General features: G+C 47.7%; 1 protein-coding gene across 1 annotated transcript in view; it reads left to right on the top strand.

Moving 5' to 3' along the window:
• Nucleotides 1-9,193: 9,193 nt before the first annotated feature.
• CCDC6 (coiled-coil domain containing 6) overlaps nt 9,194-20,589 on the top strand; it is a 42,529-nt gene continuing 31,133 nt past the window's right edge. Inside the window, exon 1 of the mRNA XM_032231825.1 lies at nt 9,194-9,618. Coding sequence (XP_032087716.1) covers nt 9,301-9,618 — 318 coding nt within the window. The 5' untranslated portion in view covers nt 9,194-9,300. The remainder of the gene's footprint in view (nt 9,619-20,589) is intronic.

The following is a 20,589-nucleotide window of genomic DNA, read 5'->3' as shown; positions in this document are numbered from 1 at the left end:
TGACATGGCAATCAGAATGCTTTGTGCCTGGCGTTAATCCCGTGAGCAAGCTTTGCCTTCCCCCTTTCTCCCCCTTAGGGCTGTGAATTCCTCCACCCCTCGTCAGAAACAATAAGAGTTAAAAAAAGTTGGGAAGGGACCTTGGAGGTCATCTAGTCCAACCCCCTGCTCAAGCAGGAGACCTACTATTTCTGAGAAATGGCTGTCCAACCCATTGCATAATCACCTGGAAGAGAGAAAGATGCAATCTCCACTCTGCCTGATCCAGAGTAGAGCGGCTGAGCCAGTCTGCCCTCACATTGTCAACCCCTGAAATGTGTTCAGCGACGAGGGACAGGAGGTGAACCTCTGCCCAGTGACCCAGCTCTTCCACCTCCCCCATTAGCTGTCTTGACCGGGTGCCCCCCTGCCTGTTGACATGGGCCTTGGCTGTAATGTTATCTGTCAGAATCCGCACATGGCTCCCCTTGACCATGCCTATGAAGTGGAGGAGGCCAAGACGGATGGTCCTAAGCTCAAGGAGATTAATACTCAAGACACTTTCCTCCTCTGACCACTTGCCCTGAGCCAAATGTGCGTCAAGGTGGGCGCCCCAACCCGTGAGACTCGCATCAGTTGTGATTGTGATCCTGTTCTCCACCTCGAAATGACACCCTCTACTAATCGCAGGAGACCTCCACCAATGGAAGGAGCAGCGTACCTCACTAGGCAAGGTGATTCTAGCCGGGGAAGTACTCCTCCGTGCCTTCTGGAAGGGCAGTAGGAGCCATTGCAGTTCCCTGGTGTACAGTCTGGCCCAAGGGACAATTGTGATGTCTGAAACCATCTTCCCCAGCAACTTAGACAAGGTAGCTAGTGAAACCTTGCTCTCCTTCTCCACCTGGGAGATTAACTGTCAGAGGCTCTCCTGTCTCTCCTCGAAAAGGAACACCTGAGTTGCTTCCATGTCGATCCAGGCCCCCAGGTGTAAAATGCGGGTGGTAGATACCACATGACTCTTGGCCCTGTTGATGGAAAACCCATGGGACTGGAGGGCATGAACAGTGGTGTCGAGGTCCACTATAGCCTTATCGCGAGAGTGTGACAATAACAAGATGTTCTCTAGATAGGACATAATCCTGATGGGCACTGTCCTCAAATGAGCTGTCAGGGCGGCCAACACCTTAGTGAAAGCCCGAGGGGCAGATGAGAGGCCAAAGGGCAAGGCCTTGTATTGATAATGGCAGTTATTGTAGCAAAAACAGAGGAAATAGTGGTGTATAGGTATATGCAAATATGCCTCTGTGAGGTGAGGCCTTACTCCTTCTAATGTTGACTGCAAGGAATGCATTTTAAAACATCGGTATATCAAGTATTTATTAAGATGCTTCAAATCCAAAATAGCCCTGCAACCCCCCCGAGGACTTGGGAACAACAAACAACACAGAAAAGAAACCCTGAAAACACTAGTCAACCGGCACCAGTTGGATGGCTTCAATGTCTAGAAGATGACGTATGACCAAGCTCATCAAGAACTGCCGTTGCCTATTCCCCGAGACTGGGAATGAAAAAACGTGGATGGAACGAAAGGAACTCAAGGGCCAAACCCATCTTAACTGTAGTGATAACCCAACTGCTGGAAGTGGTGGCTTCCCACACCTCCTCAAAATGAATTAATCAGCCACCAATGGGGAACTGATCTCCAGGCGGCTAATGGCCTATGGTAGAATTGGTTCCCTCCGCCCCAAAAGGGCCGCTTGGACTGATTGCCCCGCTGTTGGTGGTATGGTTGCTGTCTCTGGCGTTGCCCAAAGTTACCCTGCTGCCTAAAGGTGGATGGGCTATAATCCTGGTTCCTAAAGGATCCCCCATAATCTAGTTGCCTAGGCCCTGCTTGTAATTGGTGGGCAAGACCTTACGCTTATCTATTCCCTCTACTAGGAGAGGCGTGAGGGAATCCCCGAATAGGTCTCCCCCTTTATATGGCTCCTAGGTCAGACACCACTTCTGCCAGAGATCAGTCTGCCACGAGTGCAGCCACAGGAGTCTACGGGAGGTCACGGAGGACGCCATGGCCCGCGATGCAAATCTGGTGGCACTCAATGTGGCATCAGCCAAAAACTGCAACACTGCTATGGTTTTGTTCAGGTCCTGGTGTGCTCTGGAATCCCCGGCTGGGATTCTCCCCTGTAGCTGCTGCAACCAGTTCAAGCTAGAACGATAAAAAAAGGAAGCCACCACTGAAGCCCGGACCGCCCAAGCGGCTGCACCGCTGGAGGGTTTGGTCGGCCTTCTTTTCTTCAGGTTTCAGGACCTCCTCCTGGGACCCCGATAACGTAGTGCTAGAGAGAAGTGCCGAAATTGGGGCATCCACAGTCGGCCACAGCAACAGTTTGTCGAGGCACTCAGCCGTGTTATAAAAGCGCTTGTCCGAGCTGGATGGAGCTAGGCCTGATGTTGATGTAGCCCATTGTCTCTGGATGGCGTCCATAAACAATTGGGGAACAGGGATGGCATCCATCTCCAACTTATGTTCCGTAAACCACATGTTGGCTGATTTGGTGGCTCCGGAGGTTGAGGGAGCCTCCACCTGTCCCCCCATATCGGCTGCAGCAATTGCCTTAGTTAGCAAAGGTTTAACAGTGTCAGTGGGAAGAGGCCCATGGCCACCGGCTTCTCTGGGCTATCCCCCTCTTCCTCAGATAAGCTGTCCTCCCTAATCTCCCCCTCTTCCGAGGCTAGAGAATGACAGCGCTCTGGGCGCTGAGGTGACTGGTCCGCCCCCATGTTGGGCTCAAGGTCATTGTGTGCGCGAACATGGGTGGCTGGTGGAGGTGGTAGTGGCGCACATTGCTGCAACCCAGCCGCAATCCCGTTTAATGGCCTCTGCAATGAAGGACTGGTAGTCCAGAGGCATGGCTGGGGCCGAGAACTCGTGACAGAGGCCCGCAGCCGTGGGCATAAATGTGACTTCCACATGCCTGCTAGGTAGGCGAGGTTCCATAGTGGGTGGCAGCACAGATTGCTCCCAGATCCCTGAGGTATTAATAGACAACATTGGACTGAATGGACCAGGCCCAGAATCCAACTGTGCGGGAGGGCTGTGGCCTGAGATGGTAGTGGGGGAATAGGCATGAGGCCCAGCCTTGATCTGGGGGTTGGCCTCCTTGTCTGCCAATTTGGAAGCCTTCTTAGATTTGGAGCCCTTGCTGGAGGATTTAGAGTCCTTAGAGCCCTTATCATTTGGCTTATTTGCACTGCCACTTTGAGATGAGGCAGGCAAGGTTGGGGGATCGGGGCCCCCAGCCACTGACAGCAAGCCTCCCTGACTACTTCCTTCCATGTCAGGATGGCCTGACGCTGTGTTGTCTGCCATCGGAGGGGCCGTTAGTATTCAAAATGGCGGCTGCGCCAAATTCTCATTCAAATGGCGCTCGTGCCAATTTTCTCCTCCTCCAAACTGCCGCCAGCGCTCTCTCTGGGCTTCTGATGGCTCCCTCAGGTCAATGCGGGCATCCAAGCCCTGAATCGCCGGCTGCGGGCCTCGCAGGGCGTGAAGGCAGTGGATGAGGGCCGTTTCACTCCCTGTGGCGTTGTTTTACGAAGGCGCGGCTGTTTCACTCTCCCTAGCCTGGAGAGGTTGGGCAAACACTGGCAAGGGCCCTCGCAGCCGCACAGGCATGCTGCAGAATCGGCTGGACACAGCAGGTGAGGGGATGCTGTCCCGGAGATCATAGCGTGTAATGAAAGGGCTGGATTTTCAGCGCGCGATCAGTTCCATCCCCCTTGCACTTGCGGCTCAAGGCTGGTAGAAAGCCCCAATGAGCCTCTCTCCAATAGCCTAAGGCTCTCCTGGGTCTCTTTGTCCCGTGATTACTCACTTTTAAACAAGTTTCTTTAAGGAAGGATTTTATCAATGCTGGATAACATGACTGTCCAGAGTGGACTGAGTTGAAAAGCTGGGTGGAGTCACTCACAGAGACCGGTTATATAGGTGGCTAATTAATTATTAATCAGACTCAGTCCAATAGGAGAACGGACAGAGTTAACCCATAAGTGGATGCTATCTCCAGCTCTATTGAGAATGCTTAATTTTCAGAACCAAGGACCCTGAGTTTCTCTTCCCTCCCTCCGTCCCTCCTTTCCATGCAGCCAAAATCTCATCTCCCTCCTGAGCCAAGTGCTTCCGGATCCTGGATCTAGGCCTTCCTCACAAGCACAGACATTTCTGTACTTCAAGTGATCAGTGAACCATTAAAGGGGGTGTGGAACTTGTTTTACTGATGCACAGCAGAAGGGTGACTGGATCACAGAGGGAGAACAAATATAACTCTGGAATTGCAAATGAAATGAAAGTAGAAACTTTCTGTTTCAGGAAATGGTAAGATAACTACCAATAATTGTATCATTTAATAATCAGTGGGAATGCCACCTATTTTCAAGAAAATTCAGTCACCAAGCTGATTGGCGCCCAGGCCGCTGAAGGGACTGTTTTTGGAGCCTCTTGGGGTTTTTCCATTCTTTCAACAAGACCATGAATTTGATGCATAAATTGTATTGCTTATCAATGTCAAAACCGCTGTTTCCATAAGGAGGGGATAGATTGAAATTCTAGTGTTTTCTTAATCTTTTTGCAAACTATTGTTCCTTTGAGAAGTGTTCTTGATGACCCTGGATTCATACGTTTGTGTTATTTGTGTAATGCCCAATGACTTTCAGACTCTCATCAGATTTCTTTAGGTGGACACCACATCACCAGCTGAGTAATTTTAACATTACTATTTTTCCCATTCTCATTTGCCCTTCTTTCCTCCCTCCCTTCCTCCCTCCCTCCCTTCCTTCCTTCCATCCATCGATCCATTGCTTGGCCTACCATCTCAGTCTGGAACAAGATGTTGTAAGAAGCATGGCCAATGGTCCTCTTCTCTGGGTGATGTTGAGTTAAATGAACCCTGCAGAAAATGAACAGCCTAAAAAAAAGTTGACTCCTTTAACATTACTAAGAATCATGGGAGGGGGTTGACCAGTAAACCTCAGTTGTCCAGAGGTAGGGAAATGGTGAGACTCTTCAATGTGATAATAGCAACAGCACCTAGACTTACCGTATATACTGTTTCACAGTGCTTTACAGCCATCTCTAAGCAGTTTACAGAGTCAGCCTGTTTCCCCCAACAATCTGGATCCTCATTTTACTGACTTTGAAAGGATGGAAGGCTGAGTCAACCTTCAGCCAGTCAGGATCAAACTCCTGGCTGTGGGCAGAGTTTGCCTGCAATACTACATTCTAACCACTGTGCCACCGGGAGGCAGGAGGAAGAGCTGCAGCCAGGGCAATGATCAGATAAGAGCTATTCAGATAAGAGCTGTTCATCTCAGTAATGCTTTAAAGCCCTTTCTAAGCGGTTTACAGAGTCAGCCTCTTGCACCCAACAATCTGGGTTCTCATTTTACCCACCTCGGAAGGATGGAAGGTTGAGTTAATCTTGAGCCGGTGAGGATTGAACTCCTGGTAGTCAGCAGAATTAGCCTGCAATACTGCATTCTAACCACTGCACCACCACAGCTCCATTATGGCCAATGACCAGGGATAATGAGAGATTTTCTGCTCTGAAAGAAGGTCTAAAACAGTGATTAATACATTTTGTTTAACAACTTTTAAAAAATCCAGGGGTTCTCCATGTCTGATACAAATCAAAGTGTTAGGTAAGCTCCCCGTTGGGAGAGTGAATGCGTTCAGAGAAGCGTTGTGAGAGTTGTGTTGGAGAACACACAAACCAGCATACAGAGACACTGCAGTTTAAATAGGCTTTTACTTTCGTGGAAATAGAGGTATCAGAGTCCATCAAACCGTCCATGTCATACGCGGATAAGACAGTCAGTCATCAATGTCTTTCAGTTAAGGAAAATCCAAATAACATAGTCCCTAATCATACTCAAAGTTTGCTAGCAGTTGCAAAACTTACAATAGCTCACAGCACTTTCTAACAGCATTGTTACAACAGGTATAGCATTGTTACATGATTTATATATTGCCCACCCAACCATTAGATTATATTCCTAACATTTTCCACTTTGGGTAGGACAATATATAAATCTTACAATTTTAATCCATATTATATATAGGGGACCACTTTTTAATTTCTATCTTTGAAGCTATTGAAACGCTGAAGACATGCATTCATCAAACCAACATACTGTAGACTGAGATGAATGAATGAGATGAACACAGAGACAAACTCTTGAAGCCAGATGAGCAGTGAAATGATCTATTAAATTTGGGAAGAAGTAACTGACAATGTTCTGTGGGTTGGCCCATTCATCCCTTTGTTGAACAGTTACTGGGGAGTGGAGGGAGGAGGCTGACAACTCAAACTGACTCATTGATCAGATAACCAGCAAATGGGGAGACAATATTCTTTAAGAAGCTCAGTTAACAGCAGTAATCTTTACAATAGGGGTCTCCAACCTTGGCAACTTTAAGCCAGGCAGACTTCAACTCCCAGAATTCTCCAGCCAGCTGGAGAATTGAAAGTGAAAGCTGGCTGGAGAATTCTGGGAGTTGAAGTCTGCCCGGCTTAAAGTTGCCAAGGTTGGAGATCCCTGCTTTAGGAGAAGGAGAGGCATTTGGAAAATGGAGATTAGGAAAATTAGCAAGAATGGGGGAATGTAAAGCACATAGTAGGGAAAACAAGTTAGTCTCGTATCCCATTGAAAAGACGGACGCAAGAAAACACTAAGGATTTACCGGGTGGGCTGTGATTGTCTTAACCAGAAAGGCCAGCTGATCATACAAATGCAAACTCCTATCCTGGCTGAAAGAGAAAGTGAAAGACGAGAGGCCAATGTGTTCCTTTCTCCTATCGGAAGAGGGAGAGCCAAGGCTAAGATGCCTGAAAAAGAGAAGGGAACCCAACTTCTGAGGGAATAAAGGAGGTATCAAAGGAAGCCATCTTGGTAGCATAAACAAATTACGACATGTTCCCATGATCTGAAATGCCTCTCAGGGTGTTGAAGTAGCTGGCAGACGTGCAGCTTATAATCTTAGAAAATTCCAGAGGTGTCAAGGACCTTGAAGTACTCATATCTAATGATCTAAGTGCCAGAGCCCACTATAACAACATTGCCAAAAAGGCATTAAGAGTTGTTAATCTAATCTTGCGTAGCTTCTTCTCTAGTAATATTGTACTGCTAACCAGAGCATACAAAACCTTTGCCAGACCAATTCTCGAATACAGCTCATCTGTCTGGAACCCGCACTGCATATCAGACATTAATACAATCAAGTGAGTCCAGAGATATTTCACAAGAAGAGTCATACACTCCTCTGCTCGCAACAGAATACCTTATGCCACCAGGGTTGAAATTTTGAGTTTAGACAACTTAGAAGTATGCTGCCTTCAGTCTGATCTAAGCATGGTACATAAAATTATTTGCTACAATGTTCTACCTGTCAATGACTTCTTCAGCTTCAACCACAATACATGAGCATTACACGAGGTAAACTGTTCTAAACTCGATTGCAGAAAATACTACTTTAACAATAGAGTGGTCAATGCCTGGAATGCTCTGACTCTGTTGTTACATCCTCAAACACCCACAACTTTAACCTTCCTAAGAGGTCTGTAAGGGGTGTGCATAAGCGCACCAAAGTGCCTACTGTCCTATTCCTACTGTCCCCACTTATTCGTATCCATTTCATGTAGTCATAATCATGTTTATAGTTATGTCTGTTACCTTATACATGCTTGACAAATAATAAATAAATAAAATAAAATAAAGGTAGTCTCAGCATTCAAAAATGGGGAGGAGGAGGGGGAGGCACCCTATCTGTGAGCACTTTGGGATACAAGGGATCTCAGAAGCGAGGGTGAATTTGTCAAGGATGTATCCGAGCACCAACACCCTAATGGACAAGGTGGATGACCACTTTTCTGCATTCCCACAGATCTGCGGCTTATTCCGTACGCTCTCTTTCCAGCTCATACCATCCATGTATTTTTTAATGGCCTCCAGGTCTATTGGTTAGAAATATTGAGAACTGAGGGTCACAGCATCAGGTTGGGAAAGTCTGCTTTACGCCACAGTTAGATTCGGCTTTTCAATTAAATTCTGCTATCGGGAGAAAGTGAGGTAAGCAGTAGCCCAGGAGGTTGCCTGGGTCAGGAGGGGGATGTGCCCAGCAGATCCAGAAGGTCTCCCCACAGTCTCCACTCGGCTGCCAGCCCCCAAGGGGACTTCGGTATGCTTCAGCTTGTCTGATAGGAGAGGGTGCCCCTGGGGGGGGGGGGGCGCTGTGACCTCGAATGGTGAGATCTGCCTTAGGAAGTAAGGAGCTAATGAAGTTGCTCTACCTGACTCTACTGTTACAGCTTCAAACCCCCAGAGCTTCAATCTTAAACTGTCTACCATGGACCTCACCCCATTTTTAAGAGGTCCGTAAAGGGGATGTGCATAGGCGCACCAGCGTGCCTACCGTCCCTGTCCTACTGTCCCCATTTATCTGTATTTACTTCCTTTGTTCATGTTTATGTTCATACCTATACTTGTCATCTTCTACATGTTGGACAAACAAACAAACAAATAAGGAGAGCAAGGCTGGCTCTTGCTGCAAACAGTCCCAGTCTGCTGCTGGAAGGATGGAAAGACGACCACCAGGACAGAGGTGGCAGTCAGCAGGTTCTGACCAGTTCTGGAGAACCGGTAGTGGAAATTTTGAGTAGTTCAGAGAACCAGTAAATACCACCTCTGACTGGCCCCCACCCTTCTATTCTCTGCCTCCCGAGTCCCAGCTGATCGGGAGGGAATGGGGATTTTGCAGTATCCTTCCCCTGCCACGCCCACCAAGCCATGCCCACCAAGCCAGTATTGTTTTTTTGAACCCCACCCCCTGCAGCCAGAGCCTGAACTCCCACCAGCTGCCAGTTGCATCGGCAGCCCTGCCACGCGATGTGCCAGGAAAGTTTTACCCAAGAGGGGAAGGGCGGGACAGAGAAAGGGACCCCTTGGAGCTGGCTGGGGAATTCTGGGAGTTGAAGTCCACAAGTCTTCAAGTTCAGAAGTTTGGACGCCCTTGCCTTGGAGGCCGCGAAGGAGAGTGCAGTGCCGGAGGGCGCCGGAGGGGCCGCTGTGGGCGCGGCGGGCGCCGCGGAGGATTCCCCTCTTGGCGGGACGGCGGGCCAGTGCGCGCCAGGCGGAAGGCGGCGCAGCGGGGCGGGGCCGCGCAGGGGCGGCAGGCGGAGCGGCGGCGACAGAAGCGGCGGCAGAAGCAGCGAGAAGGGCTCCTGGCACGGCCTCCTTCCCTCCCTCCCTCCCAGGGCCGGCATGGCCGACAGCGCCAGCGAGAGCGACACGGACGGAGGCGGGGGCGTCGGAGCCTCCGAGGCGGCCTCTTCGGGGCCCGGCGGGGGCTCGTCGTCGTCGTCTGGGCCGAGCCCCCCCGGCGGCGGCGGCGGAGTGGGGGCGCCGGGCAAGGCGGGGGGCATCGTGATCTCTCCGTTCCGCCTGGAGGAGCTGACCAACCGGCTGGCGTCGCTGCAGCAGGAGAACAAGGTGCTGAAGATCGAGCTGGAGACCTACAAGCTCAAGTGCAAAGCGCTGCAGGAGGAGAACCGCGACCTGCGCAAGGCCTCCGTCACCATCGTGAGTGCCCCGCCCGGGAACCGCAGGGGGGGAGGGGGGTGGGGAGGCCCCGCCCCGCAGGCCCGGTGGGTGGGTGGGGGAGCAATGGGCGCGCCCCGCCCTCTGCACACATACCCTGCGACACTCTAATTGGGCCTCCGGAGAAGGGGGCTCTGCTGGGGGGAAGACCCTCTGTCCGGAGGAGAGATTCTCCCCCTGTGGCTGAGCCAAGGGTGCAGGCGGTAGCCGCCCCAGCTCAGCCTCCTCCTCCCATCCCACCTGCCCCTCCGGTGGCGAGGGGGAGGAGACCTCCTCTGATCGCACCCGGGATTCACGGGCTGCAGCCGCCCCCTCCACTCCCGGCGGCCCCCCGTTTCCCCCTTGCCCAGCCGGGCCTCTTCCCAGCCAAGGAAGGGTGCCCCACCTCCCCCCCATCAGCTGCCAGCCAATCCTCTTGGAAGGCAAAGGAGCTCAGGATGGCGGCTGCTTTTCTGGGCTGGGCAGGCAGGGCTGTCTGATTGAGCCTTGGGTGGGTGGGGAATGTTTCTGGAGTTTCCTCCCACTTGGGCCAGGTCTTTCTGTGGCTGGGGCTTCTGGATGGTGTGCAAGGCGTGTTGTTTTGTGCTGGGAATCGTCGCCCAGGGAGGAAGTCACCTTGTGAGACAACCAGGGATGGATGGATTCTATTCTATTCTAGTCTGAATTCTTTTCTATTCTCTATTCTATTCTGCATTCTATTTTATTCTCCATTCTCTTCTATTCTTATCTATTCTGAATTCTATTCCATTCTATTCTAAACAAATATCTCACCTTAACAATGGAAATGTTGAGCTCGATTGCAGTCCTAAATCGAGAACTACCTGTAGCTCCCAAGTCACAACCACAACAACACAAAACCAGTGGATGGATGGATGGATGCATACATTCACACACGCGCGCACACACACACACACACACACACAAATTCTTTAAATATATATATTTCAAAGAAGCCAGAGGTTGGGCAGGATGAACTAAAAGATAATGCTGCGCTTCTTGAATAATAAGATCTATGGATAAGGGCTCCTCCTTTCAACCTAATTAGAAGTAATGAATTTTAAAATCAATCTTTTGAGTCAGAAATACATGCCTCCTTGTGAGTTAAGTTTCAGGATGTATCCGATGAGAAACCAAGATGGCACACTTATCGCTTGTCTGCTGGGAGTTCATTTGGTCTGCTTTCTATTATTGCTTGAAATGCTGCAGTCACCTGCAAAATCACTTTGACTTTCCAAAGTCTGTCTGTCTGTCTGTAACAGGCAATGGTATAACTGCAATATTATTTCCTGCTCTCAGAAAGGCTGAGAGTAACCCAGCAAGCCCATTTCTGGATTAAGCTGCAGGAGGAGTTGAGTGGAGAGTTGAGTTGCATGTGGAGCTCCCCTCCCAGTTTTGAAAGTATTCTGGTATTAGACATGGACATGCTGAAGGATCTCATTGGATGTGTCATTCATGGTCCTAATGCTTGAGTGGCTATGGCTTCTGAAGATTGGATCCATTCCGGGGGGGGGGGGGGGCAAAGGAGTAAGCATTTGATGTATCTACTGAATTATAGTGTCTACCATCCAGCTCAGAGTTATTGAAATTTCTTTCCAGCTCCTCTTCAGGAAATCAGAAATGAATGTAATATGGCATTTCTAATCAGAAATAGTCTGACGGGCACTTTCACCTTTAAATGAACACTAAAAAGAGTTGTAATCATGTGAATGCACAATTAAATGCAAACGAGTTGCACTGAAAAACCTTGTAAAAAATGCTGAAGTAGACCGGGGGAAGGTCGTCTACTTCATAAAACTGTAAGTTTGTTCTAATAATTTGCATTCATTTAGGGAGCTCTAATGTGACATACCCAGCGTACAATAGAAAGTTAATCACGTAGTTTTATTCATTACATTAGTATTAACTATCTGGCTTTCAAAGTTATCCCATTAAAATTCAGTTTATAACAGCAGAATTCAAGCCATAAAAATAATAACGTATAATTGCCACAAATTTAGAGTGGCAGTCAGAATGCCAGCTGATTAAAATTGACATATTAAAAATAATATAACTCTTTTCTTTATCATGATGGACTTGTTTACTTACAAATACAGTGCTCTAAAGTCAGCACAAATAAATTCTTATGGACACCTTGCAAATTATGGTATTTCTCAAATTACTGCTTCTTTTTATGGTGCTATAGAATATGCATATTTATGCTGAAAATTTAATAACCATTTATCTGCATGTAAGTTCATAACGGTCATTCTAATATTACAGAACTATAATTTGCAAGTTTGTTTGCTCCGTTTGTTGACGAACTCTGTGTTGCAAGATGTAGGCCTGATCATCCAGCCATCCAGCTTTAAACATTCAAAGATTGCCCTTCATAGTCATGAGTCATGAATGTTAAGCAGTTTCAGCATCAGAAGAAACAAAGCACACACAAAAAATATGTGTTAATGGTTTGAATGATTCTAGTATGGAAGATGATGGTCCTTGCCATCAGTTGACAGCTTAGTCATTTAAAATATTGAAATGGTAACACCATCGCTAAAAATATACTTTGAATCTCTAAGTAAAAATCATCAATTCGATTTTGAAGGGTAATCTGGAAGGAAGATGAAATGAAGAGTAGCATTGCACCAGTCTTCTGGATTGCCATGAAGAAGGTCCTATTTCCCCTTTAATAATTAAAAAAGAAGCCTTCATACTCACCCCAATTTATCTTCTATCCCTCAGACTGAGGACTGTAAAAGGAAAAGAAAAACATGAAACTATGTAATCAAATGTTGTTTTTCTCCAGAATTCACTTTTGAGTATTTTCTTAACACAATTGCCATATAATCAACATACCCAGGCAATTCACGAGGAGCTACCAACCCCTGTAAGAAGGGAAAAAAAGAGAGTGAGCAAAATCCATGGAAATGAAGATAAAGATTTTTGAGAAGATGCTTAAAAAGGAGCATGGTGGGTGCACACACTGCACACAGGCTTACATTATGCTGTCTCCCTGAAATCATCTCTTAGTGATGTCATCTTACATAGAACTCAGCCTAAAGACTTCTCTATGTTCCGAATTTCGGGAGCATAGATGAATTGTCAGATATGATGGAAAGATGAGGAAACATGGACATAGTACAACATTTCTCTAGCTAGCAACCTGTTAGCAGCCCTCCTTTTACATTGCTGAATATCTTTGTAAAATGAGCATTAAAATATTTAACATCTTGGTTACAACACCTCTTTTGGTTTTGAAAAATCCACTGAAACACAGTAATGTGAAATATGGAAAGGTGCTAATGGAGTCACTTGAAGCAGATGGACAGACTATAGAGCCCCAGGGACAATGCAAAGAGGTTGCCATAAGTCTTGGATTCTTGCTATTATCACAGCGCTTCCTCTTTTTTTGGTGGTCGAAATTTCAGTTCATATTTTAAATAAAAGTAGGAGTCTATATGTTTAGATCTCTCTCTCCCCCCCCTCCCCACTCTCTCTGTGTGTATGTATGTATATATGTATGTGTGCGTGTGTGTGTGTATCTCAGTGGTGGGTTGCGGGCAGTACCGATACAGGCGTACCGGTGCCTGCTGGGAGCAGCAGGCACCATTCCAGTACGGTGCTTTGGAGGGCCCACCCTCGTTCCTGAGCTGCATTTGAGCCAACTGGGCCATTTGCGCATGGACACACAGCGTACGGCACCTGCATGATGTTCCATCGAGCAGCTGGAGCGTTGTGAGCGGTGGGTGCACGCGTGTGCATGTGTGTGCACAGAATGCGTGCACGTAGTGGACACCTGGGCCCGTCGCAGCATACTGGTTCCAACGGGATCTGGAACCAACCACTGGTGTGTGTGTGTATGTACACACACACACACAAAACTTTCATCTGGTGAATTTAAGATGATGAGAATTGAAGTAGCCTTTATAAAAGGTTAGAAGAAGAATGTTTATAAGATAGTTCTGCAGTCTTGGGGGAATAATCTTTGGAAACTGGAAAACACCCTCACCAAACACAACACATCTGTTTCCCAGAAGAGAATCTGGGGAGGGGGTTCTTTGCTGCCACCAATCCTTCAATTTCTGAGAGGTTCTAAGATCCTTGAATTTCTTGTTCTGTTTCTGCAGCTCTACCTTTTAAAAAAAAAATGGGGAAAAATTACGATACCTGCAGATGAAGGCCATCTGTTTCGATCCTAAAATCAAAATGGAGCAGAGTTTATGGTCTGTATCGCTGGAGGGGTGAATGTTTGTTGAAATCGGCCAATTTCTGACAGTAGGTGCCTTTCTTGTTCTGAAAGAGAAAGAAAAACGGGGGCAGCCTTCAGTTGGAAGCCCTCAAACAAACCACTTTGCTCTACCTAAGAGGATTGCTTGCCAGAGGAGCTTTTCTCCAAAGGCTGAGATTATTTGGAGTAATTGCTTTTGATTCAGAAATGTGGCCCAATTATCTGGCATCCGGCTGGATGGAGGAGTCACATTGAGATGCATGGGGACCCTGCCTCCTCCACAAATACTTAGAGTGTGCTCTTCTCGATGTTTTCTCTCCACCTTAGATCAGCAAAAGAGTGTTTTCCCAAGCGCTGTCCTGCTATGTGCCTGATCCAGATGGCTCTTGGGTCATCTGTAGTGGCGGTTGATCAGCAGGCCATGGCTAAGCATTTCAACCCAACGATGAAAGCTTATTGGAGTTTCTAATTCATGTTGAGGCACAATGCTGGGGAAAAGGCCTGAGGTTTTGGTGATGAAGATGCTTGACAGGAGAAGGGTGGCCAAGGAGCTAGCCCTCTCCCTGGGGGCCTCTGGGTCACTCCTTCTTCTTGGTCCCCCCAAGTCAACGTGGACTTGAACTAGGAGCAGAGCGAAGCCCAGGTCCCTTCATTGGTCCTGGAAGCTTCCTGCAAATGGATGAAAATGGAGCCTGCCTGCAGGAGAGTTTCTTCTCTGTGTCAGCTCTTGGTAGAAGAGAGACGGAGTCCAAAAGGGATAATCTTACTCTTGGTTAATAAAGTGACCCATTCTCCCCACCCCCCCTTTCGATACTAAGGGCTGCCTCTAGGCATGTGCGTATAGACCTGGGCCTGAACTTGGCTGAGCTGAGGTGATCACAGGATTACCCGGTCCTGTAGGTCCTTCCCCTGCTCTTGGAAAGGAGACCTCAGGGGATCTCAGGGCTCATCAGAAGTCAAACGTAGCTCAGAAGAGACTTTAGGACTAGGGTCTCCAACCTTAGCAACTTTAAGCCTGGAGGACTTCAACTCCCAGAGTTGCAGTTGCCAAGGTTGGAGACCTCTGCTTTTAGGGGACTTAGGCCAGACTCTGGAGGTCCTCTGGGCTGCTCAGTTGCATGAAAGACTGCTGCCAGTTGACATGAGGGAATATGGTCAAAGCAGAGCAGCTCACCCAGGATCCTTTGGCCGTCTTCTGCTTCCTTACAGGAAGAGAGACAGACGTCTTGCCTTAGAGGCCCCCTTTCAGATGCAGCTCCCATAACTCGGGAAGGGGAGGGGCTTAGAGGGGCTGCAGTCCAAAGCCTGTTGGGGCTTAAGCAGCTGCTGCTCTTTTTCCCCCTCTCATTTTCCTTTCTTTTTCTTTTTACTCCATCCAATTCATCCTGTGGGTTCTTCCTAATGTACGGCGCATGGCATGGCATTGCTTTAATAATTGGCCATTCCCCTCATTAAGAGAAAATCAAAAGGACATTTCAGGGAGAAGGCCAAAATGGAAAGGTGCAAGGGGTTTGATAGAATAGTTGAGCACACTGGAGATTTGGCGTGCTTTTTTGTCTCTCTCCTCCCATGTGTGCTATAAAAGCCACCAACAACTGAACTCTACAGTTTACAGGGGCAGAAATGCTAAATATTGTGGCAGGTAAGCTTTTTCAAGTTGCCAGGAATAACACCTCCTTCCTGCCAGCCTTTTGACACCAGCACTGTGTCTTCCACCACATTCTGTTTTTCCAGTTGCTTTCTGTGAGAGACTGCAAGAAAACAACACATGAAATAACAGCCTTCTTAATTTACCAACATGCTCTCCTGTGGGGGAGTCTACCTGGCCTTGAGTATGCTGTCAGTGGGCCTTTCCTTGCTTTGGACTCACGGTCTTCCACCATGAGTCCAAGATGGCTTCGGGAATTGAAGGAGAAGCAAAGGAGAAACGGAGTAAAGAGCTGGAGGGAAAAGTAGAATTAGTCCTCCACTTATAACCATTTAACAGCGATTCTAAGTTACGACAGCCTGGGAGGGGGCAACTTGCAAACTGTCCTTAGTGTTCTTACCACTCTTGTTTTCCCACTCCATCTTTGAAGTTAAATGAGCGCATGTTGAGGAAACTAAACACCAGTTGCCTGAAAGTTTCTTCTCTGGATAGTTTTCAAAAGCTTTAACTTTTTTTGAAAGTTCCTCTGACTTTGTAGGAAAAGATGGCCTTTCTAAAACGCTCTTGAGGAGGAGAAATTTTTGAAGACTTTGCCATCCTTCCATTCTTCCAGGCAGGAAACCTAAGAGGCTGCTTGTGAATTTTCACTCTCTAGCGCTGATAGGGGTGAAGGCTGTGGCTCGTATATTTTATTCCTTCTAAAAGTCAAATAAGATTTGTTCTATTTCAGGAATTTATTTTAATTTGCATGAAATTACAAATTCATTTATCATTGAGACCACTTAATCCTTTTGACTTACTTTTCACATCTTATTGATGACTCTGGCTGCTTCCTCTGTACAAAAAAAACCCCAGTTTTTGCTGGGAGCAATGTGAATAATTGATAGCCTAATGCTGGAGCTTGGTTTCCATACGTGGAGATGTTTCGGGTCAAAAAGATTTGAAAAGTGTAATCTGTTGCAAATTAAAGGAAGGATACTCTGTGAGGCGGTATCTTTGAGTGGGGCTTTATGTACATTTCAAAATAGAATTTGGAATTCAAGTAACAGAATCTTAGTGCAATAAAGATGCAAATTCAGTATCTTCCTTTTAACATTTGCAATGGAAAGAACAGTTGGAAGGCTCATCTGTAATTCTAATATCATGAACATATCCTGAGGTTAATATCGGCATCTATAGTCACAATTAACTTTCAATTCCAGACGTTTAAAGAAATGAGGAAGTTAAGATGGAGGCCAAGGGGTTGCCAGCCAGCAAGTCATTTTGATTCCATTTCTCTCTTTCTATGCCTCATTTCCTTCTCAGGATCATCAAGCTGAAATTCCTTTGCTTAGTTTTGGAAGTCTGTCTACCCCCCCACCCCCCATCCCACCCCCAGTTTCCTTGATGCCCTGTCTTCCCACACCAAATCTAGTGGGTGGACTGGAACTGCCCCCATAATGCCCTTTCAGGAGAAAATTGGGGTGTGGGGGGGGGGGGTCACAGAAGCCAAAAACTCCATTAGCCCATTTTAACCCTCTGGGTTCCTGCCTTTGTGGCTGTGTCAGCGTCCCTGAGAGAGAAACTAGTGCAAAGGTTGACTTTCCCCACAGAGCTCTCGCAAAATGCCTGATGAACTCCAAGACTAATGAAAGTTTAAGCCTCTGGAGATCCATTCCAGCTCTGTAAACACAAAATAATCCTCCCTTCCCCCTGATCTTATTATGCCTTCGCAATATGAAAGCAAGTATTAACACTTTCAGGCTGTAGTTCCTTGTTTCTTTCTTTTTTTAAAAAAAGACCCATATGGCCAGCCTAAGCTGTCCAATGTTTGAGTCTTTTTGCTAGGCAGAGGAGCTTTTCCAGAGGGAGATAGAGGATCTTTCAGGATCCTGCTCGGAATCATCTGGAGGTTGCCTGGCTTTTGAAGAGAGGAGGAAGTTCTTCCTTTGGGGCTCGGCTTGGGACAGTCACTCAACCGTAGCACATTGAAGTCTCAGTCGTAGAATATTCCTTCTTTTTCCTTTCTTTTCCCTTCATTTTAGCCCTGTTAGTGTTATGGCCCGCCAGCGGCCTGTGGAGCTGGCAGCAGATTCGGACAGTGAGGAGGTTGGGGAGGAACATAGGCCAGTCCTGGAGTCTGGGGAAGGTTCTGATGAAGGCTCTGTGTGGGAGGCAGAGAGTGAGCCAGAGCCATATGCCATTCTCAGTTGCCTTCATGGGGCAGAGGAACAGCTGGAGCCTGTTCCCAGTGTGCGCATGCGCAGAGTTGCAAGATAAAGGGAACAGCTAAGGAACAAGGGTAGACTTTGGGAGTAAGGTGGATGATGAATGGCCCCTCCCAGAGTGAATAAAAGAGGAGCGAAAGGGGAGTAGAGTTTGCAGGAGGAGACCATTAGTTCGCTTCATTGACTCGTGACTCTCCGAGGCTCCTTGCCAAGTTTTACAGATATCAGCCTGTCAGCTCTCCAAGCCAGATAAGGTCTGTGACTGTAAATCCTCCATCGAAAGACTTTGCTGGATGAGAATGAGCAGAATTCGCAGTCAATTCATAAAAGGTTTTTTTTGTCGGGACAAGGAGTTTGCTTCATGCTCTCGGGAAGCCTCGGTCAGAACAGCTCAGTTTCCCTGCTTGAAAAGTTTTGGCAAATCTTCCTTGTTCTTCTTTGTAAGCCTTTTCGCCTCAGCTTTACATCCTCCCCTTTCACAGCCCGTTGCTTTGGGGAGAAACTCCCCTCTGAAGATTTTACCCCTGCTGGGGCTCATTAAGTAAACTCTGTTCAGGGCACTTGGGAGCAGCCCTTGAGGTGATGCCCTGGAGCCCTTTCGGCTTCCTCTAGAGCTGCTGTCCAGGAGCTGCCTGGGGATGATGGTCTCTGCTGCTCCTGGGTGTGCCTGAGGGAGATTCCTGGGCTTCAGCTGTGCCGCCTTTCGCCCTGGAGAGATCACTGGATCAAAGGCTGCCTTACCTACCACTAATGCAGGCAAGCTCCTTCTTAGCTGAGATTTCTTTGCCTAGTTTTGGGAGAGGACTTGGAGAGGAAAGAGAGTCTTCCGGACAGAGAGTCTTCCAGCAGCCAGCCCAAAACCATACAGCACACTCCTAGAGTGGCCACTGCTGGAAGACTCGGCAGCCGAGTTTTGGAGTTTGGAAGCCGGAGAAGAAATTATGCTTGGAGCGTTGCAGTGGTGAGGTGCCCTGGCTCTGCAGGGGGAGCTGGGCCAGGGCATGGTGAGGCTGGGGGCGGAACAGGTGCTCATGCAACTGCCTTCTCCAGCCGGGCAGAGCTCCATGCACTGACCTAGGGGGTATCCCTAATGTGCCAAGCTGGGGGGCGGGCAGAATGCCACGTGCCTTGGCGATTTAGGGATACCCCCTAGGTCAGTGAATGGCGCTCTGCCTGGCTGGAGAGGGGATTTGCCGGGCAGCTGCTCGTGAGCGTGGTCACCTCATGGCTACTTTGCCCCTGAGGCTGTGACCGGCTCTTCGGTAGCCAGTTTGCAAGGGAGCAGCCTCCCGGCAACCCCAAAACAATAAGCCCTCCCCCTATAATAAGCCCAAGGCCATTTCGTGGGGCAAAAGAAAATAAGAACCTGTCTTATTTTGGGGGAAACAGTACTTCTACGGTCCTGCTGCCCCATCTGGGTAAAAGAGGCTGGCTTAGAAATCATTCAGTCTCTGCAATAAAATGTCTTTCTGTGACATGCCAACACAGCTTCTGCAAAAATCAAAAGGTGTGAAAATTTGCAAGAACAGCCGTTAAAGAGATTGTGGTGGGCTGTGGTGTTGCAGAAGATGGGAGCTAGAATCCGTGCACTGGATTTGATGTCAGGGGCCGCCTCCTTGCAGCTCCGATAGCTTTCCAGCACTGCTTCCCCTGAAGTGTGTTTTTCCTGCATGGATGATTAATGGTACTTGTGCTGCTTCTCCAGCCCAAAGAAAGAATAAAAGATGGCAGATGCGTAATTGTGGTCAAGTACTGCTTGCATGTAGCGCTAGCCAGGAATTTTAAAGTCATGGTTTGCAGAAAATGTCAGAATGACCTTTTCTGCAGTTGACAGCAAATCATAATATAAATTGCACATGTCTTGCAAAGCTTAAGAGAAATGTTGGTTTTGTGTGAACCAGATTTAACTTCCAGCAGGGGGTGCAGTGTCTCCTCTTTCCCCCCTCCTACACACAACACAAACACACACACACAAACATTAATCAAATTGCTCTACTTTTCTAAAGTTAAATCTTCCGGACCAGGATATTCCAGACTTGGAGATCCTGGATTTGAGTTCCAAAGAGAAGGTTAAATAAAAACCTAACAATAGAGTCAACTGTGCTCTGGCTCCAGTTAACTATTTCCTGGGGTCACAATGGTTCAGCAGAGAAACCAACTTTTCCAGCGCTCTCTGAAGGTTTTTGACATACCCATTTCTCCTGCACCTTTGTGTGTCTGCCCCCTCCCTCCCTCGTGTATCCTTTTCTCATCATGTACCTCCCTGCATCCTTGCATGCACCCCCCTCCCTGCAGAGCTCTAAACCTCGTGTGTTCTGTGATTTTCCACGTGCTTCCACAGGATAATCATTAATTTGTGAGGGGTAATCATGCCATAATTTGTTTACTTGTAATGTCAACTTGGTTTCCATCCCTTTCTCTTGGTCCTGATCTTTTGCCTGCTCTTTCTTCTCAAGTTCAAGGCATCAATCTCTTTCCTGGCTAATGGCATCACACGGAAATCATTTGCGGGCATTTAGTGAGATTCCAGGAAGGTGGAGAGTTCTCACATTATATTTGACATTTCACTTTCTAGCCAGTTGGGTTGCTTTGGCTCTAAGCTGTCAGGCTGAGTTAAGTGACCCTTGTGCTCATAGGCTCCTTGTTCCATCGGTTTTGCAATTGCCTGGCAAAACAAGAATGGCAAACCAGATTGGCGGGTTGGACTGTTACATCAGTAAGATTCACTTCAGTCCAGGAAAGTCGTAAACTCCATGGGACACGGGTGGAACAGCTTGCATGGAAGCCGCGACTTGGCTCCCTTCTTGTTCGTGGTTTGTTCACGCTTTGAAGTTTGCTTTTGATTTTATTCTCTGGACTGTGAGATCTGTGGTCTTATAAGAGTAGAAGCA

This window comes from Thamnophis elegans, chromosome 15 (assembly GCF_009769535.1).
Source record: "Thamnophis elegans isolate rThaEle1 chromosome 15, rThaEle1.pri, whole genome shotgun sequence".
Classification (NCBI taxonomy): Eukaryota; Metazoa; Chordata; class Lepidosauria; order Squamata; family Colubridae; genus Thamnophis; species Thamnophis elegans.
Note: the sequence above shows the minus strand (reverse complement) of the source record. Positions and strands in the feature narration are given on the sequence as shown.